The 23,815-nt window shown below is 41.0% G+C and overlaps 2 protein-coding genes across 2 annotated transcripts in view; one reads left to right on the forward strand and one right to left on the reverse strand.

Annotated features, from left to right (window-relative positions):
• The first annotated feature begins 1,351 nt into the window (after positions 1-1,351).
• On the forward strand, positions 1,352-17,541 carry rab24 (RAB24, member RAS oncogene family). The gene is made up of 9 exons (XM_034684619.1): positions 1,352-1,769; positions 3,604-3,725; positions 6,733-6,801; positions 7,903-7,981; positions 9,063-9,130; positions 9,990-10,089; positions 12,420-12,470; positions 14,564-14,623; positions 15,755-17,541. The coding sequence occupies exons 2-9, from the start codon at positions 3,609-3,611 to the stop codon at positions 15,820-15,822; spliced, it is 612 nt and encodes a 203-aa protein (XP_034540510.1). The 5' UTR covers positions 1,352-1,769; positions 3,604-3,608; the 3' UTR covers positions 15,823-17,541.
• Positions 17,542-19,415: 1,874 nt separating this feature from the next.
• nsd1b (nuclear receptor binding SET domain protein 1b) overlaps positions 19,416-23,815 on the reverse strand; it is a 39,013-nt gene continuing 34,613 nt past the window's right edge. The window contains exon 25 of the mRNA XM_034684175.1: positions 19,416-22,971. Coding sequence (XP_034540066.1) covers positions 22,154-22,971 — 818 coding nt within the window. The 3' untranslated portion in view covers positions 19,416-22,153. The remainder of the gene's footprint in view (positions 22,972-23,815) is intronic.

A 23,815-nucleotide genomic window follows, 5' to 3' on the forward strand; every position in this document is an offset into this window, starting at 1 on the left:
ACCTCCTCTTCCCATTGAGGTCCTGTTCACCCTGGCAGGGTTCCAGTCTGCTATAATAACCTGCCCACTCTACATTATACCATAAATGTTTGTATCTAAGCATATTTATACTTCCTACTATTTTATTAAATTAATAATATCACACAGTATATATATACCTTTCCTGCTTCGCTTCTCTTGGTAGATGGTAAACTGTGTTTGCTTGTCTTGGTGTTGTTACTCTTTTAATGACAAAATACCAGAATTGTTTATCAGAACTTTTGTCTATTTCTGTTGATCAACTTATCAGTTACATAAACACAATTTTGTTACAGAATACATAACAAAACAAAAACAACTCTTGGTGATAAGTGCTCTTGATTGGATCAATTAATTAATTATTGATTCCTCTGTGTATAATATAGTTTTTAATCTGAACAGTGTGAGTGTGCTCTTGTATAGGTCAGATACCCTAATACCTGTTCTTTATATGTGTGTTTTATGATCATTTTATTAATGTATTGTAAATGTAATATATGCTTCTGAACTCATATTATATTGTTTTTTAATGATAAAAATGCTTTGTGTTTGTTAGTTTTTATCTTCATATTGAGTCTACATTTACATGCATTGTATTGGAGAGGTTTCACCTTCCCCAATAATTAAAAGTGTTAGATTCCTCAATCTTCCACAGTTTCAATAGTTTCTAAACAAATGTGAGGATATCTGAAAACCTTTGTATGACCAACCTGAGGAGAAAACAAGACGTGAGAAAGTTAAAGTGTAGAGCTGCAAATGTGATTACTGCTCATGAAGGGTTATAGTTCATATACTTACTGACTCTTCAATGGAGATGCCTGCCGAAAATGCTTGTTACAACTTTTGTATTTTATCAAAAATCAAAGGAGATGGAAAATTGTAATTATTCAAAGGCCATTGTGCCCCAGGATGCCCTTATCTTGTTTGCCTTCTTTGGAAAAGTATATTATAAGAAGCTATTTGTGCAGAGCGACAGCCTTATTTACAGTCTATGAGCGACAGTGGGGCACTGAAGTAGTATAATTTTATTGAAATGATGAAATGTACTGTGAATGTTTGCCCCTCTTGTTTTTATCATGGAACACCTTCATACTTAAATATAGACATATCATTTAGCCTGTGTTGACATTAGAAAAGATGTGTGTCACGTTTCTGATTAAAACAATATGAGGTATGACAGTGATGATATATATATATATTTTTATTTATTGTTAACTTTAACTGCATATTGTTTAATTTACTATTTCAGTATTTAAATGAAAGTTAAGTTAGAAAAATAGAAACTGCGGTAGCTCCATCCGGCAGTGTCCCGTGAAACCGGGGCACTTCCGGTCCTGGAAAGAGGCTCTGTCGCGTTTTGGTTCCCACCCAAACAAACAAAGCTCGGAGGAGTGTTTTCCACCTCAGAACCGTCTGACAGCTCTGACCTCGACCAGCTGATCTCCGTCAGCTGTCTTGACAGGGTTTGAGCGGATCCAGCTCGCTCCAGCCCTCCGGTTCCTCATCTTATCTCTTCCGTTCTACACGTTAACTGAAGAGTTCCGTTGCGCACAGAGGCAGTAACGTGTGCTTCCAGCGAGCTGCCACTCACCGGCGGCGGAGCGAGGCTGGGCAGAGATGACAAGCAGTTTGCCTGTTACAGTGTGTGCTTGAAGACAGGTTCGTTAGACTCGGGTGACAGCCCCAGACTGGCCCCTGCTCCCAGAGGATCAGATGTGTACACAGAGTTTCTGAGTCCAGATAGCCAGCAGGTGAGTCTGAGAGCTTGTGTTTGGTGTGAAGTTAGCTAGGTTAGCTGGGACCTCCCTGATCAAGCAGAAGCTAACGTCTCTGTGAGGCTAACAGTTATGACAGGTTTGTTCAGGGGGGGAAACCACATACTTTATGTTACAGGATACTTTATGTGTGTGGTTTGTTTAATACAACAGTCACTGATAGGGTAACGAGGCAAAGCAGCATTTAAACAGGATGAAATCACACCGTGTGATTCTCAGCTCTCACACTCACAGTAAACAGAGTAAACCACAAAGTGAAAGTGGGAGCTGGGTTTGTCTTTAATTCACTCACTCATTGGAGTGTTGGGGCCTCATTAGAGCAGTTAAGGCTGGTGGCAGGTGACAATATGTAAATACTTTGTTTACCTATTAGATGTTATTATTGATAATAACTTGATAAATATAAAACCTTTAAAACAAGGGATACAAAGTGCTGAGACATAGAAGAACCCAAACAACAGAAGACAGTCAGTGGTCTAGTAGTGGTGTAGTAACAGCTTACATAATGATTATTGCTCCTGTCATAGTCAAAGATTTCACTACAGAAGAAACAAAGTATTTATATCCAATGCTTATTCACAGCTACCTTCAACCCAATTGCATATATCAGATTATTAGGAAACATTTACTCCTTCTATTGAGCGTCAACACAGAAATAAGTAATCAGATAATTCAAAGCTTGATCCGTAAGGTAACTGGACTTGGTGAAGACGTGTCTCCTCTCCTCCCAAAGGCTTCTTCAGTTCTTACCAGACTGGGGAAGTGTTAGGAAATATAAGCCTGTAACAGTGGTGGGTTTGTTCAGGTGGTCACAAAGGGTCCTAAGTAGGGCCGTTATCCTGGTTACTGACAGTACATTGTACATTGTATAATGTTATAAAATAAGGTGAGAGAGGCTCCCTGAGGGAACTTCACAGGATGTAGGACTCGTTCTTTAAGTATCTGCAGGAGCTGGACCTCTCTGAGATCCCTGATTAGGTGATTACCTATTTTGGCAATTTTCAAAAGTGATGTTGAGGGCGGCAGACTGACCAATGACAATTTATTTATTTTTCTAGTTTTTATTTGATTTATTTATTTACTTTATTTTGCTATTTATTTATACATACCAATTTGTATACACTTCTCTATATCATTTCAATTTGAATATATTCTGTACTATTATTGTTGTTGTTGTTGTTGTTGTGTGTCACTGTCTGTGTACTGTCTTGGTTTTGTGTTGTTTGCATTTAACAAAATGTTAATCAACATATCTGTGAAAAAGATAAATAAAGAAAGGTTAAACATTCAAGGAAACACTCTGCAGACTATTCAAACTGATAAAAAGGTTGAAGTGATCACACTTCTACTTGTGATAGTCTCCACAGTGGTTTTGCTTCTTTAATTACAAGATCACTTTAACACCTCCAAAAGGCTGGTACCCTCAGTTTGACGTATTCTTTAATGACAGTCCTAAGTCACAGTTATAAGGGAAACACTACATTGTGGTGATGGCATGTTGGTTTCACAAGTATGAAATCTTTAGATCTATGAAGCAATGTTATGAAGAGGTGACTGTGTAGTTCACTGGATCCCTGATGTGTAGAAATACATTATTCCTGCTCAGATTTAATGATGATACTGATGGAGATGTTGAGATGAAGTATACAGATACAGTTTCTGTTCTTACCAAAGTGAAGAAGTATTTATGACATCACTGTTGTTGTTTATTTCCTCTATTACTGTCTCAGCACACAGAGCAGCGTTTACATTAACTCCCCCTGTCTTCTCTTTGTCCCTATGGTCTCGTCCCGGGCTCGTCTCATCTCAGTTACTATGAGTGCAATGCGTGTGGACGCCAAAGTGGTGATGCTGGGAAAGGAGAGCGTAGGGAAGACCAGCCTGGTGGAGAGATACGTTCACCATCGCTTCCTGGTCGGCCCCTATCAGAACGTGAGTGTCAGCTGCTCTGCTCCTCTCTCCATGTCAGGCCGTTGCTGATTTGCTCTTTACACGCTGCAGAGAGATGAAAGACGGTATTATTACACAGACCCTCGGGGAGAGTGTGGTCATAGAGGCTGAAGTTTATGATCATATTGACCATAAAATGACTTATTAAAAACCAGGGCTGCAGTGATGTTTCAGTGCATATCATAAAGCCGTTTCTGCATTAAACAAACATTTCTTCTTGGGTGTCAGATTTGAAGCGTATGAAGCATGCCTGTCATGTGTCCGGTCTGAGAGTTCACCATGTTTTCATAACTCTGCATGAAGTGCTGCAGTGATTACTCTTATACCCTGACTCCTTCAGCCTTTACATTTTTAATATAAAATACATTTTATTACCTATGCAGGCAATCAGAAATGTTATGGATTACTGTAAATAGAGCTGGGCTATATAAAAAAAGATGTTATCACAATATTTTTTTTAACATCAGTCGATATTGATAATTATCACAATAATAGCACAATATATTTCATTTAAACTTGAAGTCAGATTTTTGTTCCTGAGTGAAAGTTTAAGAAACCAGACAGTCTGTTAGTTTGTATCTGGATTTAGTTTCTGATGAACTTCTTGAATCCATCATTTCTGACGGTGCTAACAGGAAGCAGGTCTTTAATGGAAGATGAGATTTTTGTGAAGTTTTAGTTTGTAGATTCTTGTTTTTCTTAGGTTGTGGTTATTTTGCTAACTTGATTTATTTACACTGCAAAGACTCAAAACTAAGCACGTGTTCTGGTACAAAATCGGACTTCAGATAAGCCATATTAAACCAACAAATCCAGAAAAGTGTCTAATTTTAAGATGTTAGACATCAAAAATCAGACCCGAATTGCTTGAAAATTCTGCCACTAGGGTAAGAAAAATGTACTTCCGAACTTTCTAAAATGAAGACTTAATTCTAGAATCAAGAAACTTGATAAGTAAAGATTTCTTACCCCATTGGAACATATTTTTTTTACTCATTTCAAGGAATTCAGACCTCAGTTTTGGCGTTTAAGATCTTACAATAAGTCATTTCCAGGTTTCAGGTTCAGGTTACTTTACTTGTACCTGTAGGTAAATTTGTTTTGCAGCCAGTGAGATATCAGATCATGACATGCAGAATTATAAAACAGATGTAACATGAAAGAACACATAGGAGTGAAAGCACACTACTTTAAAAGTGCACTAGATTCCATGTCTAAGGCATATCAGAAAACAAACAACCATTCAAAACGATTACAATCATTTGAATAAATAACTCCAGTTTGTGCCAGTGTAAGAAGATCTGGACTCCAGACTTAAAATTAGAACTTTGGGTCTGTATGTGTAAAGAAAATGTGGCTTAGATTAAGTCTGATGAGATTTGTTTACTAAAAAAAAGACAGAAACACTTTATTAGTTTGGGGTTTTTACAGTGTCCCCACATCCTGAAAGTAGATTTAATGAAGTGTATGAAGTTAATAGTTAACACAGAGTCGACTCAGTGTCAGACTAACGACTCTGCTTTGAGCTGCTAGGTTTTGAATTTTCTTCAGTGTCGCTGTGGCTCGTCCCAACTGTGTTTACATTCCTCTCCAAATGCCTTTAAGCCCCGCCTACCTCTAACCCTGCAACATGATTGGCTGTTCAATGCAGTCTTCTTCGTCTGTCTAATGTTGGGTGTTAACCTCCCTTTCAAGTGGTTGGGTGGTGCAATTACAGGTTTATTTATATACATTTTTTATGGAACATTTGTTATATTTATATTGAGTAAAATTATATCACCATAATTATCGTTATGGAATTATCGCCCAGCCCTAACTGTAAACATATACTAATAATCAAAATCACAAAATCACAACAAACATTATCTCAAGACTCTTTTACAAACAGAGCAGGTCTAGACCACTCTATGTCAAATTATGAACAGAGACCCAACACCAAGACAGGATCAGACTCAGTCTGACCCCACCTTAATCCACCATGAGCATTGGACCACACAGTATTTAGCTAATTACAGCGGAGAGGAAAAACTTCCTTTAACAGGCAGAAACCTCGAGCAGAACCAGACTTATGTTAGACAGACATCTGCCTCCACCGAGTTGGGTCTGAAAAGAGGGATAGAGGAGGAACCTACGAGACAAGGGAGCTCAGGGACTCCAGAAAGGTCTATGGTTAGTAACTTTAATGGGACAGGGAGAGTTAAAGTAAGTGATGAGGGGGTTGGGTGGAGGGGGTGAGCTAGGATCCCAGTGTGTCAGTGTGTCAGTTCACCCGGCAGTTTAAGCCTATAGCAGCATAACTAAGAGCTGGTCCAAGCCTGATCCAGCTCTAACTATAAGCTTTATTAAAAAGGAAAGTTTGAAGCCTACTCTTAAAAGTAGAGAGGGTGTCTGCCTCCCGGACCCTGACTGGTAGAAGATTCCAAAGGAGAGGGGCCTGATAACTGAAGGTCTCCTTCTTTAGCCATCAACACATCACACACAGACAGGTAGTTCTAGAGAATCCACTGAGACCATAAACAGCAGGAAAATGAGAGAGGACTGATGTGTGTGTGTGAAAGTGTTTGTATGAACAGCTGCTGGGATTAATGTTGAACAACCTTAACATGTTTGTATGACCAGATGTTTATATTCCCTGAGCTTAGATCACTGAAACCAAAAACAGCACTAACACGAGTTCAGACGAACGATCTTTGTCTACTTTTAGTCTTTATTTTCTAATCAAACAAACAAGCAAACAAACAAACAAACAAACAAGCAAACAAACAAACAAACAAACTGCTGATTCCTCACAAACTCTGCCAGCTGGAATTAAAATGTGACCCAATCAGACTCATTGCAAGTTTCAGTGTAAGCTCCATGTTAGCAGAGGAGAATGTGATGGGCTGATTTTATTAGGGGAGGACTGAGAGAACCTGCAGTCTGCAGGGACTCCCAACATCCCCATCCCCGTGTCTGACGCCTCTCTGCACCTGTTGTCTCTCCCTGACAGACTATCGGAGCTGCTTTTGTTGCCAAACCGATCCAGGTGGGAGAGAAAGTGATCACCCTGGGAATATGGGTGAGTTAGATGTGCCTGATATTCATTCTGAGTCTGTGTGCTAAATTATTTAAAGCCTAAAAACATGCATCAGTGGAAGCCCAACACTGCGACATGTTTATGGTCTTTCAGGAGGAAACGTGTGCAGCAGCTTAAAAATGAAACCAGCTCTACACAGACTTCACATGGAACGCTTTACTTTGTTGGACAGACAGTTAAAAAAGGATACAATTATCTCATTAAAACCTGCAGACTACAATACCCACAATGCAACATTCGGTATGTGTCCCTGTTAGCTGCCAGTGTAGCCTTGAGCTGCTAGCTTCAATCAGAGATGAGAAGTGGGCTCCATAAGATCCAGTAAGCTGACTTCTTTGAGACTTCAGGCCCCCAGACTGTCTTCATTTTCAGACTGGTAGTCTTCAGACTCGGTTAAATCCAGAGACATCACTTGAGGGAAATGATGAGGCTTTTAGCAGGAGAGGCTTTGTGCAGGTTTTCCCAAATACATGGTAGTTCTTAGCCTTAGATATCTACATCTGATTGGGTCCCTTTCAAAGGAGGACGCCATCTTCACAGATCAGAGGAAGGAGGAGGGAACAACAAAAGATTTGGGGTCTTTTCATGTATGTTTCCACCAAGAGTTCTGGTATAGCTTAAAGCACTCAGGATGAAGTTAATGTAAGAGTCTGTTTGAATTAGCTTCATTTGATCTGGATGCTCTTCAGTTTATGAGGATTTACAAGAACAAAAAGGAGTCGCTACCAAAAAAAACCTCACTAAAATGATTCATGAAGGTAACTTTAGCTTTAAAGACATTCAAAAAGACATGACTCTTCTTTATTATTATTTCCCCACCCATTCTTTATCTTCTTAGCAGTCCAGAGCTTTATAGGTGTGTGGGCAAATTAGCTTTGAGCCACAGAGGTTTCCCCTCAGAGGATTACAGGGCGTTTAAAGCCTGGATGGGGGGTTGTAGGAATGTGGACTATGTACAAAAACAAATAAAGTCAAACAGACAGCAGTTAGTTAGTTAGCACTCTGGTGTCTTCTTTTTCCTCTTTGACCCGGTCTTCATTTCCTGTAGATGAGCTCAGACGTTCTTTCCTCTGTCTCTCTCAGGACACGGCAGGATCAGAGCGTTATGAAGCTATGAGCAGAATCTACTACAGAGGAGCCCGAGCAGCCATCGTCTGCTACGGTAAACCACCACTGTTTCTAAACATCTTTCAGGAGAGAGTCTGATGGGGGGATCGATAGTTCACCCTGAACTCGTCTGTCTGTCTGTCTGTCTGTCTGTCTGTCTGTCTGTCTGTCTGTCTGTCTAATCTGTACCTATCTCCATTCACCCCCCTCTTTACTGATGCATCCATGTCCATCTGTTGATCTACATATCTTTCTCTCTGTCTCTCCTCCACCTCTGTTCTCGCTCCCTCTCTACACATCCGTTCAGATGTGCATATAGAGCAGAGTCCATGAGGTGGTCATGTTTTGTGTTATTTTAAACAGGTAACAGACTTTTCTGCAGCTGCCGCTTCTTGTATTTGGATTCTCTTTATGGATGCTGTCAGCTCATTATCCAGCTCACAAAATGTTCCCTGCTCTCCTTGTTTTAACATTTCAGTGGACTCCTCTCAGACTCTTTGTTTAGCTGCCACAGTAGCAGAGCTGCAGATGACATGCCCCTCCTCTAAATGTCACCCAGTGTAAGGTTTCAGTTTGTTCAGTGCTGTCTCAGTGAGGACATGATGTCCACTCAGGAGCTGCAGTGATCAGCTTCAGCAGGTTTTAAAGGATGCTTAGATTTATTCCTCCGTGTGCTTGGAGTGCTAAAAGAACTGAAACCGGATCCTTTATCAGGTCCTGGTTTTATTGCTCCATGCAGTTTTTTTGATCTGTCTGTGTTTCTGTTTTTTTCCACATTGAGGAACTTTGTCACTAAGGAAACAGCTTGATGGCATTTCCCAGTGTATTACTCACAAAGCTTCATGTTATGAATGTTTCCCATTCTGTTGATTCTGTGTCGTGTTCAGGGCGGGTTGATTCTTTTAGTCATTTAGACCCTGTTGGAGTCATGTGATCAGAGTTTCATGAGAGTCTCAGAAACTCTGAAATGTGAAGACATGGTCTGGATGTTTTCTATGGATGATGATGTTTGAATATCAGCCTTCTTGTCTCTGCATGATGTGATATTTAACAGACATAACACATCTGTAGAAACGATAGCAGACTGATGCTGGTGACTAAATCTAGCTGTGCTTTGTTCTTTCTTTGTCTTTCAGATCTGACTGACAGCAGCAGCTTCCAGCGAGCTCGCTTCTGGGTGAAGGAGCTGCAGAACTGTGAGGAAGTAAGAGAGCATTTCTGGAGTTAATGTAACCTAGCCTTTTGTCATAAAGACGTATTATATTATTTATTATTAGATTTGTTTATTTATTTATTTATTTATTAATAATTATTACTTTTACTTAGAGACAGTTCCCTGCTCTGTGACTTCACGGCTTCTTTCCACTTCAGCTGCAGAGGTCAAAGTGTGTGATGTGTTGTCCTGTTCCCTGCTGTGTGTCACTGTGGCCTCTGTGCAGCCTAAATGGTTGTTATGTTCATATAAAATGGATACCCAAGTTTTGGTACAGAGCTAATTTTAAATTTTGATACCCTAATTCTATGAATGAAAAAACTGTAACAATGAAAGACAAGTAGGAGAAAAATCTCCTCTCATGCAGAACATCATCTGAACACAAAGAAAGTTAGCTTGAATACACTGTGGTCTAAAAATGTGACAATGTTTGGATTTAAAGCAGAAAATATCTGATGAAAAGATCACAAGAGAATACATCTTTAAAGATTCATCATTTCATTACTATTACAAAGTCGTTTCTGAAGATGTATTGAGACCAAATGCTGAGCACGTTTTTGGAAGGTAATGTTTGTCTTCCTCTTGGTTGATGCAAAGAAACGGACAGATCTGAATGTGTACAGGGACGCACTAATAGACTTTTATGATGTAGATTTTCTCTATTCACTCTAAGTTAGAGCTTCTTTTCCAATTGTTTCCTTTGGCTGGTAATAAAGGAGGTTTGCTTGTATTCTGAACACACTTTAACTCACCTTCCAGAGGTTTGAACAGTTTAATAGTTGAAGTATAACTTCAAAGTGTAAGTTAAAAACATGTTTGTGTGTGTGTGCGTGTGTGTGTGTGTCTGCAGCACTGTAAGATCTACCTGTGTGGCACTAAGAACGACCTGGTTGTAGGAGATCGGGGCCTGCGTCAGATCGACTTCCATGATGCTCAGGACTTCGCTGAAGGTAACCTTTGACTCTTACTCGTCACTGTAATGGTTCTTACATCCGTTACATTCATGAAGTGTGGATGAGCTGAAAGGAAGACGAGCAGATACAAACCCTCACCTGTCATGTCAGTGAGGGGTCAGGGAGAAAGATTAACTCTGCTGTATTTATGTTTTATGAATCAGGGATAAATACCACAATAACACATCACAAAATACCATGGTTGTTAAACTAGTTTGTTTTCTATCATTAAAGATTAAGAAAAAGAAAAGATCATCATATTTAAAGGAAACAGTGAAGTTTTGGGGTGTTTTTGCTTTAAAAAATCCTCCACTCTGTAAATGTATGACCCTACAGTTTGTAGTTGTTGTGCTTAATTTGACCAAGCAGCAACCTCCGGTCTAAAAATATGAGTCAATGCGGAAGTGTTAAAAGCTGCAGTTCATCGAGGATCCGCTTGAGGCTGGCTCCGGAAGCACCAGAAGTCACATACACATGAATGGGAAAAAGACGATCTTTACAGCTTTAATAAACATGTTTACAGTCTGGTTCAAAAGATGAGTGTAGTCTGAATAGCTCATTTCTTGATGTCCTCTCACTGTGAGGGGGGTGAATTTTTTTCTAAAGCGGCAATTTCAAAGATATTGAGATTACTAGTCTTCCAATGAGAGGCACAGCTGCCTGTGGGAACACTGCAGCTGTTGGCTAGGAGGCTCAAACTCCGCCTCTTTACGTCACACTGGCTCCACAGAAGCAATATGGCTGCTGCAGCCGATTGGTCTCAAAACAGCTCTTCAGAAACAGATGGGTGACGTCAGATTCTACGTCCATATTTTATACAGTCTATGAATTTGACTCAGTGTTTAAGCTTAAAACCTATATTATCTTCATGTTGTCCTGGAACTTTAGCACTTTGTCTTTAAAGTGGACAAATCTTTTTCTTTTAGAATATGAGCGTGCAGTGAGCTTTGACAATCACAATCAGAAATACTTGATTTATCCCGGGGAGGGAAATTCAGGCATTACAGAGCTCTTATAAACAGTATGAAAGAAAGTTAGATATTAATAGAAGAAGGAATATAATAAGATATGAATATGAATATGAATAAAATAAAATAAAATATAGATCAGATTAAATAGAATAAAATAAGATAAAATAAAATAAAGTTAAATTAAATTAAATTAAATTAAATAGTAATTCTAAGTATATTCAGAAGCACAGATTAGTTAGAATTACCTATGTACAAAAGTGCTGGGAATGAAGGAGATGTATACAATGATGTTAACGTGGTAATGGTATTGCACTGTGTATTGTACGTTTTTTTGCAAAAACATGCAAAAATATGTTACTCTATAGAACTTAACCCTAACATGGCCTGACACCGTGAGACACAAGGGCATAGTCAATATGACGATTAACCCAAATAACATAACTGAGAGGACACTGAGAACAGAGAGCTGAAGTGCAACAATGAAAGCAATACAAAGTAAGAAAGCAAAATGAAACAGAGAGGAAAACATTCTGAAGAACTGAAAATAAAGTAAGAGAGGTGAAAAACTCTGAAGGCCTTCTCATGACATCCCCGGGTAGTTGTGTGACCTGAACAGTCTGCAGTGTTTGAAGCTGGTTCATAATCCCACAGTGTGGATGAATCTGTGAGTGTTTGTAACAAATGACAGCTGATGAGAAATCACTCAAAACAAAGAGCAGGTGTGAATACTTTCTATACTGCGTCTGTGTTTAACAATTCAGAGTTCAGACCTGAAAGAGGAGTAGATCAAATGAAAGTCTAGATCTGATCAGGAACTGTTTATTTCAGACCTGAGGCAGACTCCATCAGCACTAGAGGACATGCTCCAGCATCCAGGAGGCGCATTGTCTGATAATTAACAAGAGATTATTTTAGCAGGAATCTAAATATATTGATATTTTCATCATTCATTCATTTTCTAATCATTTGAAGTTCCTCCATCCGTCCATTTCTCCTCCTCCTCTGTGGACCCAGTCTGCTTCTGTTGAATGAATCAGTCCTTTGAGTGTTACTTTTGTACGACTGGAAACAGTGAAAAGGGAAAAAGTGTGAGGCATTACTTTGTCTGAGTGACTGGGTGAGGGTTAATCCATTAAGCTGAAAAGAAACTAGTTTTCCTGTTACATTGAACTTTCTGAGATTATGCTGCTGTGGGAATAACTACATCACCGATGTCTGAAATAGTCCTGACCACGATTAAAGGATACTAAGAATCATTGAGCCCGGTGTAGGATTTGTAAGACCTCCAACATAAACAGAGCGTGCAAGTTCGTGCCTCCGCCTGAGTTAACCTTCATGTTCTGGCTTCCTTCACAGAGATTGGCGCACAGCATTTTGAGACCTCCAGTAAAACAGGAAACAATGTTGGTGAGTCACAGCATCAGTCATCTGAAGGCCACATTTAACACACTGATCACAGCTGTCTGTACCCGGGTCTGTCCACAGAGACACTGGGTTTCCCTCAGAACTCTGGAAACATCAGATCTGAGACTGGAGATGTGTCTTCAGTTTGAGTTTGGATTATTGTAAGAGAGGGACGAAATGTTGAAAGCAAGTGAGAGATATGAAGAAACTGAGTCAAGAAACATCAGACTCAAAGTGTGCAACATCTAACTTGGACAGTCTCTCAGTCTGAGCAGAATCAGGTTTGACGTATTAAAACATTCCTCTTGAACTGATTGCTTTCATGCATTTCATGGTAGTTTATTAAAGAACATATTTCTCAGTGGTTGTATAAAATGAAAAAATGTTGATGAGCACTCCTCTAAACCCTGCTAAGGAGAGAAATGTTGAAGCGGTGGCTCTCTGGGGATAGTTCTGTAACTCTGAGAGGATTGTGAAAAAGGAAACAGTGCAGTGTGTAAGATAGAAGTCAACTTGAGACATAAAGACCTCTTTAAGAGAAGAGGATGTAGGACACAGAGGATGTTTACAAAGGATGGGTTCTTTTCTTAACGTCTTTGAAACTGTAGTTACCAGATAGACTGTTTAACTGCACAGGAAATAACCCTGGGGCGTGGTCCCATCAGACTCTCAGAGTTTAACCATCTTAACGCCCCTCAGATTGATCAAAGTAATCAAAATAAAACAACAATAAATGAACTCAATGTTCAGCTTCAGCAGAGGGTATACTGTAGTAATCCTCGGGGTCTGCTGCTCACTTAAATCCACTCAGGAAAGCATCTTTTTATGGCCATGTCTTGTTCCTGTACCTCACAGAGAGCATGTTCAGCTTCTAGGACCAGGAAAACAAAAATGCATACAGCATGTGTCACCTGAATCTTTATGAAAAAGATGAATTTATTTAGATTTATGTTTGTTTTTGTATTCTTTCTTGCTCATTGCCCTTAATATTCAAAAAAATTCAAATAAAAAAAAGATTAATCGAACACAAGCAGCTTTAAAAAAAAAAATCTAAACATACACTACCAGTCAACCAAAAAGTGTTAAACAAAGCAGAATCTGTTTTATATTTTAGATTCTGTAAAGTAGCCCCCTTTTTCCTTCATGACAGCTTTGCACACTCTTGGTATTCTCTCAGTCTGCTTCATGAAGTGGTCTCCTGGAATGGTTTCTAATGAACATGAGCCTTGTCAAGAGTTCATTTGTAGAATTGCCTTCTTAATGTGTTTGAGACCATCAGTTGTGTTGTTCAGAGGTAGGGTTAGTACACAATGGATAGTCCTATTTGACTACTGTTGTAATCCAGATTATGGTAAAACCAGATTATTTCATAGTTTTGATGTCTTCAGTATTAATCTACAATGTGGAAAATAATTACAATAAATAAAAACCATTGAATGAGAAGGTGTGTCCAAACTTCTGACTGCTAGTGTATATATATATATATATATATATATATATATGTATATTTTCTTTTTTCATTTAAGGTGCAGTTAATGTCCAAAACAGTTCTTCAGGGTGTGTGCTTCAACACTGATAAATCACAGTGAATGTTTTTGTAGTTGATATCAATCAATCAATCTTTATTTGTATAGCACCAAATCCCAACAAATGTTATCTCAAGACTCTTTTACAAACAGAGCAGGTCTAGACCACTCTATGTCAAATTATGAACAGAGACCCAACACCAAGACAGGATAAGACTCAGTCTGACCCCACCTTAATCCACCATGAGCATTACACCTCACAGTATTTAGCTAGTTACAGAGGAGAGGACAAACTTCCTTTAACAGGCAGAAACCTCGAGCAGAACCAGAAAGGTCTATGGTTAGTAACTTTAATGGGACAGGGAGAGTTAAAGTAAGTGATGAGGGGGTTGGGGGGAAGGGGGTGAGATAGGATCCCAGTGTGTCACTAGTATGTTCCCTATGAAGCATACTGTGGGTTGGAAAGTAGTTGTTGTATGTTTTCTGAATGGACTTGTGTCCTTTCATGAGATCATGATGCGTTAATAAACAGATGCAAACTGACAGCCTCACTCCTCCTCTGCTTCACAGATGAGTTGTTCCAGAAAGTTGCTGAGGACTACAATAGCACTGCCTTCGAGTACATGACAGGTGAGTGCTTTATACACTTTGATTTACCTGCACATGTCTGTGTGACGGAGAGAGCAATATCACACAGAGACCACAACTCGTCAGCGATCCGGTTTGGCAGACATTTCCTTGTTGAGATTGTTTACTGTGAAGACGACATGGCTTTAATGATCTTTAAATAGAAAATGTAACAAAACAACAAATTTTCAGACATTTTTTCTCAAAAGTGTCTCCTGTTTCACTCAATGAAAGGCAAAGTGATTTGATGATTAAGAAATACGTTTTTGAGAACAGTTGAAGCGCTCCATACTTACCCACCTCCAGAACACTCGTCCAAACAGAACGTGAATTCAGATAGTTGTTTACTAATCAACGATCAGATCCAGCCTCCCTGATTCAAAAGATTTGACCGTCTAAATACAATTTGATGAAGCATCATGAGTTCCTCACACACACCTACTGAAGGCATCTCAAACCGGCTCATTAACTCTACCTCTATCAATAAAAGCCTGTGTCGTAGGTTTCTGTGGACGGACTGTTGTAAAGATCTCATCATGATCTTTTAATTGATTATACCTCACATCAAATACACAGACCTCCTCTGTGAAAGCAACATGCTGCTCCAGCAGGAAGAGGGCTGTCACAAACATTACAAATACAGGGAGGGGGAAAGCAGATTGAAAGGACTTTAGGTGGATGTGTGTTGATCCAACCAGCTCTTTAGACCCAGAGACCTGATGAGATCCAGTTTGTTGAAGTCATCTGTATTTGTATATTATTTACACAGCAAAGGAAATGAATGATGTGTTACTGAAATATTTAGACATTTAAGAACATTGTGGTCCTAGAAGTGATCCTTTGGGAACACCACAAGTTAAAGGAAGAGCTTTCAGGATAAGGCTAAAATGCTAGTTAGCTTAGCTGCAGTTAATAAAAGGAAACTGGCTGAATCGCTCAAAAATCTCCCATAATTACTTCCAAAGGTAACTCCTGAACACATTGTGATTTTATTTTTGTTTTATCTTTCTAAAAACCAAAATATCAAAGTGTTTCTGTGTTATGAACAATGTTTTAATAGACTTTCAACTTTATAGAAAGTCGGCCTCATGAACTCTGAATCTGCTTAATGCGACACTTTGTCTGTTTCAACAGAAGAGAACAGCGTCGACCTCGGCCAGAAGAAAGACTCGTATTTCTACTCCTGCTGCCATAACAACTGATGTTGAGCAACAGGGAGGAAGCAGAGACGGCCCCTTTCCCTCGGCTGTTATAAAACCTGGAGATACTGGATGGATGTGGAGTAACTCAGATCTGGAACTGGGATCCGCAGAAGAAGAAGTGAAGCTGGACCGTATACACCTATTTAGATCTGTTTTTTCTTTTGTGCCATGCAGAACTGAGAGCAGGGAGACTTTATGGAGGAGGATTTACACTGGGGTGCAGAAGGACCCACATATTAACACTTTTCACCCAGCTATGGCCTCTCTGTTTTTTTATCTTCCTGTCAGCTGGTCCCTGGTTTCCTGTGACTTCCTCTGGACCGTGGAGTTTACATATCCTTAAAGCTGCAGTGTGAACAATCAGAGGCTGTGTTTGGTGAAGTTAGCGTACTCAAACTGACAGAGGAATCTTGATTGACACTGTTTACTGTTGTTCTAGCCTCAGTGCTTCAGGGGGGGTGATGGTTTGTTTACAACAGGTAACTTTGTTTACTTCCAACTCTATTTAACCTTGTTGGGGAAATGTTCTGTTTGTCCTGCACATCTCCTGTGACGCCCGATGAAGTCAAGCCAAATATAGTCTGTTAAAACCCCACTGCTGTGACCTGACAGATCTAGAAGTCTAAATTGAATAAATGTTTTACTTTGTGAATCAGATCCATGAACCATGAATGATAAGATAACAATGCTCTCTATGAAGGCCTTACACCCACAGTAGAAAGAACAGCACTGTGTAAACTCCTGTAGTGAACAATTAACAAGTGTTGCCATGTGACGACATGGATGTATTAACAGATATGGATTCTGCTGCAGCCTTACTAGTCCTCTGCTCTAGTGGCTAGTTGTGGCACTACAACAAAAAACACGAAACACCTTCCCCCAATCAGCACCTCTATAAAATGTAGACCGGCCGCCCACATCTAGGACAGGGTCAATGGAGGAGGTGCATTTTAAAACTGATCCCAAAGAAAAGTTTATAAGCTGAGGGGAAACGTGAGCAGGGCGAGTGAGGGGAACACTACTGAGCATGTGCAGTGGGCCACACTGCGCTGAAGACCGCCAGGAGTTACAGAACTGATTTTAGATTTTCGTGTCCAGTCCTCAAACACACCCACAGTGACAGAGCAGACATCGTGTGTGTGATCTGTCTCCTCTGCAGCATAAGCTATGATCTGTTAACAGGAGGAATATGATTGTGATTATTTGGGGATGGTTTCTAAAATGCCTTTATGTCTGTAATGAAAGTGCATGTCCTCAGCAGATTTGAAGAAAACGTTGACAGTTGCTTTTCTGCATTTAAACTCCAAATGTTCTGTTTTGAAATTTGAAACATGTCTGGTTCTGTGTTCTCTAAAGGTTTAACATCACGCTCACCTCTCTGTGTTGAGAAACTTCGGATTTCACCAACACTGTGGACGGACGTGGGTGAATGTTGTGACATGCTACAAACTGTCATCTTGATGTTCTCAGAACGATATTTACAGATATATTCAACTTGAAGACTGGACTCACTCATTTATTGCCTTTTTAAGTTGTGCTTCCAGGAAGCGTGGGATGGGAAGGATCCATTATCAGTTTACTCCATGTTGCTGCTTTGACGTGTTGATGTCCCCTGTGATGATATCTTAATGCACAATTTTTTTATTGAGGGCTGTTCACAGACCGATGTGAAGTACAAATATGTTCTGTAAAATTAAAGCTTGTTCAACAAAGGCTCTACATTCAATCTCATCATTTCAAGGCTCTAATAGATCTTTCTTTGTATCATTAATGTCCTGCCCTGGTGTAAAACTATAGTCTATAAGTAGTCTAGGAATTATGATCATTTTCCAACAGCATGCATTTTAAAATCTGTTAAATGAGTTCTATATAATTTGATCTTTTTGCACACTGTTAGGAGGATTGAGTAAATATTTTCTGTCGTCTCCTGATATTGTGATTATTGTGGCACTAGGTTTTGCTCACAGCAGGCTGTGATGAGACGAGTAGTAGTAGTTGTTGCCGCTGGAGTCCAGCACGTCCGTATCAGCTGGAGTCTGGAACGTCCACAGCAGGAGGACGTCTACGGCAGCTCAGAGGAACCTACGAGACAAGGGAGCTCAGGGACTCCAGAAAGGTCTATGGTTAGTAACTTTAATGGGACAGAGAGAGTTAAAGTGGGGGGAAGGGGGTGAGACAGGATCCCAGTGTGTCAGTGTGCCAGTTCCCCCGGCAGTCTAAGCCTATAGCAGCATAACTAAGAGCTGGTCCAAGCCTGATCCAGCTCTAACTATAAGCTTTATCAAAAAGGAAAGTTTGAAGCCTACTCTTAAAAGTAGAGAGGGTGTCTGCCTCCCGGACCCTGACTGGTAGATGATTCCAAAGGAGAGGGGCCTGATAACTGAAGGTTCTACCTCCCATACTACTTTTAGAGACTTTAGGTAGGACCAGCAGGCCTGCATGTTGGGAGCGTAGTGAAGTTTTACTTCTAGTACTTTTATTTGTGCTTATCAATTTAGTATTAATAAAGCAACATCGTAAAGATAATAAGCATCTTTCCATGCTCAGTCTTTCTCACTAGATGAAATCTATATTTGGGATTCTCTGAGTATCTAAGCACTGAAAGGTTGAACAATAATCTGTGTATTTATTTCAGCCAAGTTGAATCGTGGGGAGCGAGACTTTGCCCCAAGTGGGGGAGTTTAAGTATCTTGGGGTCTTGTTCGTGAGTGGGGGTAAAATGGAGTGTGAGATCCACAGGTGGATTGGTGCAGCGTCAGCAGTGATGTGGACGTTGTACCGGACCGTCGTGGTGAAGAGGGAGCTGAGCCGGAAGGTAAAGCTTTCAATTTACCAGTCGGTCTACGTTCCAACCCTCACCTATGATCATGAGCTGTGGGTCTTGACTGAAAGAATAAGATCTCAGATACAAGCGACTGAAATGAGTTCCCTCTGAAGGGGGTCTGGGCTCAGCCTTAGAGAGAGGGTCAGGAGCTCAGACATCCGGATGGAGCTCAGAGTAGAGCAGCTGCTCCTTCGTGGTGAAAGGAGTCAGCTGAGGTGGTTCAGGCATCTGATAAGGATGTCTCCCGGACGCCTCCCTTTAGAGCTGTTCCAGGCACGTCCAACTGGGAGAAGGCCCCGGGGTAGACCCAGAACTTGTTGGAGGGATTAGATCTCCCGCCTGGTCTAGGATCGTCTCAGGATTCCCCAAAAGGAGCTGGAAAGTGTTGCTGGGAGAGGGATGTCTGGGTCGATCTGCTTGGCCTGCTACCTCCACGACCCGACCCCGGATAAGCAGAAGAAATGGATGGATGGATGGATGGATGGAGGAATCATATTTGGTTACCCAGTGAGGACAATTAGCATTATGCTAAGACTTCTCAAGCTAGTTTTGTTAAAATGCACTTAAGTTGCAAAGTAAATGAATGGTTTATTAGGTGCACTTGTACTTCATAGGTCTTTCTGTAATGCTGCTTTATGTATTTTAAAAACAGAAATCTGAGTTTGTTTTAAAAAATATTAGAATCATGTCAGAATAATGTTCGGGGGTAAATCAAAGCACTTCATATATTTCTTGTTGGGCCGTTATTGAAAAATGAGACCAGTACAAAGATGATTTCATAATATTCTTTTCTTATATATTTATACAGCGGTTGTTTTTAACAGGTCAATGGTTGAGATCTAACAGGTCATAATTACACTGGAATGAAACATTGCTTGTTGGGCAACTGTAAAAAGGCATTAGTAGGGACACTTGGCTCTCACAGGCGCCAAACCATTCCTTAAAAATATCTCCAAAGAAATACACTCTAAGGCATTGGCAGATAACACACAGACAATATTAAGCTTGAAGACAGAGCATAACACGTGTGGCAAGAACACAAACTGAAGTGCAAGCATCATGACAGAGTTCATCTCTTCAAGTGTCTCACGTCCACTCAGGAGTCTTTTGTTTTCCTCCAAGGAGAGTCAAGAAGAGGAGGAAGTGAGGAGCTCCAGCACAAACTCTTCCGCATCATCGTTTGTGCGTCACAGAACATTTCATAAATAACAACGACAGAACACAGCAGACACACCGGAGCAAACGTAGTGCTGTCTCTGCTTTCAGACCACCGACGGCTACGAGGGCGAGACTACTTTCTTGTTTACGACAGGGTTAGATAACGGAGTGAGTCTGTGAAACCTGTGGGTCGACCTATCAGAGTGGAGCTGCTGAATGACCTACAGGGGATCCTTAATGTCCAAAGATGGTAGAAAGCACTTCCTCTGTAGCTTTCTGTAGAAACTGAATCCATATCCTTCTTTTTGGCACATACTGTCAAATTTTGAGTTCCCTTTCTTTTGTTGCTGGCTGCTTTTAACTTTGATCCCAAATCATCCACATTTATTTCATTAATAAGTTTCATTTCCATAAAACAATCACAATATTGTAGCTACAGATCTTCAAAGTGTCTTGTCGTGTGAACTCATCACACCACTACACTGAACAGGCACTGACATTTCTGCAGATCTTGAAGCACTCATGTTTATCAGCCCCATCTTCTAATCTGAGGAAAACTACAGTGTGGGTGGAGGCTGAGGCTGCTGCGTCTTTAAAATCTTTATACTACATTATTAAATCTAATTTAAAAAACAGCACCAAAGTTCACAAACCACAGGGACACATTTGCAGAGTTGGTTGTGTTTAATTTGGTGCACAAAGTGAATCTGATCTTAAAGCTAGGGTTGGTAGTCAGAAAACTAGCATGAATTTGAATGTAGCATTAGACTCCGTCTAACCCCTAGACTGTATAAAATATGGACGTAGTCTCTGTGACGTCACCCATCTGTTTCTGAAGCACTGTTTTGGGGGCCAATTGTCGGCGAGAGTCGGCGCTGCTGTCGAGCGAGTGTGATGTAAAGAGGCGGGCTTTGAGCCTCCTAGCCAACAGCTACAGTGTTCCTGTCTGTCAATCAAGTCAGCTGTGCCTCTCATTGGAAGACTCAGAATCTTAATATCTTTGAAAATGCCGCTTTACAAAAAAATCCACCCCTGTACAGTGTGTGCCGATCGAGGAATGATCTATCCAGACTACACTGGTCTTTGTACCAGACTGTAAACATGTTTATTTCTGCTGTAAAGATCAGCTTTAAGCATTGGTGTGTATGTGGTTTCCTGTACTTCTAGAGCCAGCCTCAAATGGACACTCGATGAACTGCAGTTTTTAGCACTTCTGCATTGGACTCATATTTTTAGACCGGAGGTTGCTGCTTGGTGTAATCCCTCCCCCCTCCCCTCCCCTCGGAGCTCCTTCAAAACGACGCCCCCGCTCACTTGTATGAGCGCCACTGATTCGCGACCATATGATGGTGACTGATTCAAAACCGGTCCTCAGCACATGGTTTGTGTTTTGCACTACGTCAACTCATGTCTCACTCAGCGGTAAGAAAACACCGACACATTCTCATAGTGAAAGTTAAAAACACAAACAAACATGAAATGTACGCTCTGCAGGAGGCGGGCAGAACGGCAGGACGGGATTTGATTGGTTTCATCATTTGGCTCCTGATGGCAGGGATTGGTTGGTGTTTTCCCAGGTTTACTCCGGCTGTAGATAGCAGCTTTTTTTACCTCTTTTTTTAGAACACATTATGTATTGATTACCATCAGGACAGAAAGATCATTTTAACCAGTAGAACTAAAAGTGGATTTAAATCTGATTACCAACCCCAGCTTTAATAAATCTCATGCTGTAGTATCCACAGGGACAGAGATGGGACCACATTTTGACTGAAGTGCAACCATGTCGACTCATTTCAGCAGGCTGAACACTAAAGAGTTCATCTCTCCTTGTCAGGAAGCTACAGCTGACTCTTTTCTACTACGACACATCTTTACCTGTCCTGACTTGAGAAGCAGCGGATACAGCCAGCTGTCGTCACATCCTGTACATCTCTCTGACATGGAGGATTCTTTAAATCTACCCAAAGAAACACCAGAACAAAGCAGCAGGTTTATGTTCAGAGTGAGTAAAACGTGTGTAACAGAGTGAAACATGTCCTCAGAGTTCAGGTGATGTTTCTTTACATACAGGTGTGTATGAAGGTGCAGCTGGTCGATGTGTGTATGAACCGTTTCTACAGCGAGTGTGTACTGAGTCTGAGGAATCTGAAGGGAAGACAAAACTAAATGAACAGTAAAGAAATACGATCTGTCTCTGTATAGAACTCTCTATAAAGTATTTCTCTTTGTTTATAGAACAGCTTCTTTTCATTTGTTGATTTAGTTTTGTCCTAAAAAAACATCCTCTGGGACTTCATTCATTCATCTCTTGAAGACCTCTAACACTGCAAAGAACAATCCACTCTGTCACTCCTCCTCCTCTTCCTCTTCCTCTTCTTCCTCCTCCTCCTCCTCCTCCTCCTCCTCCTCCTCCTCTTCATCATCATCCTCCTCCTCCTCCTCCTCCTCCTCATCCTCATCGTCCTCCTCATCATCGTCGTCTTTGATCTCCAGGTATTCCAGCCTCACCTCGTCCATCACCGCCTCTCCGTCCTCTGAAGGTGGATTAGATTTCTGCCTACTGACCTCGCCCTCTTCTGCTGAATCCTCCTCTTCCTCCACTTCCTCCAGCAGCTCGTCTTCCTCATCCTCCTCCTGCTCCTCCTCCTCCTCCTCCTCCTCCTCCTCCTCCTCCTCCTCCTCCTCTATGACGTCTCTTTCTTCTTCATAAGAGGAGATGGGGGAGTAGTGTGGGAGGTCAAAGACATGCGGACTGCTGGGGGGGGCGGGGCTGCTGGGGGGAGGCGAGCTGGGAGGTGCAGAGACCGGTATGGTGATGGGTACAGGGATGGAGAAAGCAGGCGGTGACTCTGAAGCGCTGACGTCCCGGTTCCTCCTTCTGGTCGAGTTTGAACTAGTGTTAGAAACGGCTGAGGGGATGACGGCCATGCCCAGGCCCGAGGTCAAGGCTCTGGGCTGTGGTGTGTACTCCCGGATCTCCCCCGGCTCCAGGGGGTCAGGTCCACAGGGGTCGTGTTCGCTGCAGCACAGCTTACCGTCCAGCTTGGAGATGAAGAGGAGGCCGTCGCGGTGCTGGTTGCAGTATGAGCTGGGACACATCTCGCAGAAAGATGCCGCCTCCTTTCCACAAATGTCACACTGGTGCCATGGACATTCCCAACGACCTGTAACGGACACACAAAGAGAAAATCACAGCGTGTAGAAAAGCAACCTTTTTGTTTTTTACATGTTTATAGAGCTTGGAACAAAAATATTTTCTCTCAATATTTATTGAAGAAGTCTCTAGATAAAAGGAGTGCACTGTCTTAAAGCTCCTGTGAGGAACGTTCTAGTTTTAGACTAGAATTTAAAATCCTTCTTCTTAGAGCTCTTAATGATCAGACACCTTCATATCTTATAGAGCTCATAGTGCCCTATTACCCCTCTAGAACACTACGCTCCCAACATGCAGGCCTGCTGGTCCTACCTAAAGTCTCTAAAAGTAGTATGGGAATTAGAACCTTCAGTTATCAGGCCCCTCTCCTTTGGAATCCTCTACCAGTCAGGGTCCAGGAGGCAGACACCCTCTCTACTTTTAAGAGTAGGCTTCAAACTTTCCTTTTTGATAAAGCTTATAGTTAGAGCTGGATCAGGCTTGGACCTGCTCTTAGATATGCTGCTATAGGCTTAGACTGCCGGGGGAACTGGCGCACTGACACACTGGGATCCTGTCTCACCCCCTTTCCCCCAACCCCCTCTGTGTTGGCAGAAAGTGTTGTAAGATACGCTTATTTTTTACCTCTTTAATTTAATTTTAATTTTAATTGCTAATAACTTTTTAATAATTGATACTTTATAGGGTCTTGTTTGCTTTATATCTTTTTTGTCCTGTCTACTCTGTTACTGTGACACTTGACTTTCCCCGTTGTGGGACAAGTAAAGGACTATCTTATCTTATCTTATCTTAACTCTCCCTGTCCCATTAAAGTTACTAACCATACACCTTTCTGGAGTCCCTGAGCTCCCTTG

The sequence above is a fragment of the Notolabrus celidotus genome, chromosome 5, assembly GCF_009762535.1.
Source record: "Notolabrus celidotus isolate fNotCel1 chromosome 5, fNotCel1.pri, whole genome shotgun sequence".
NCBI classification, from domain to species: Eukaryota; Metazoa; Chordata; class Actinopteri; order Labriformes; family Labridae; genus Notolabrus; species Notolabrus celidotus.

Coding starts and splice junctions, on each gene's coding strand:
- rab24 (XM_034684619.1), top strand. CDS start 3,609: ATGAGTGCAATGCGTGTGGACGCCAAAGTGGTGATGCTGGGAAAGGAG. Junction 7,982..9,062: donor AGCAGCCATCGTCTGCTACG/GTAAACCACCAC, acceptor TTTGTCTTTCAG/ATCTGACTGACAGCAGCAGC. Junction 14,624..15,754: donor TGCCTTCGAGTACATGACAG/GTGAGTGCTTTA, acceptor CTGTTTCAACAG/AAGAGAACAGCGTCGACCTC.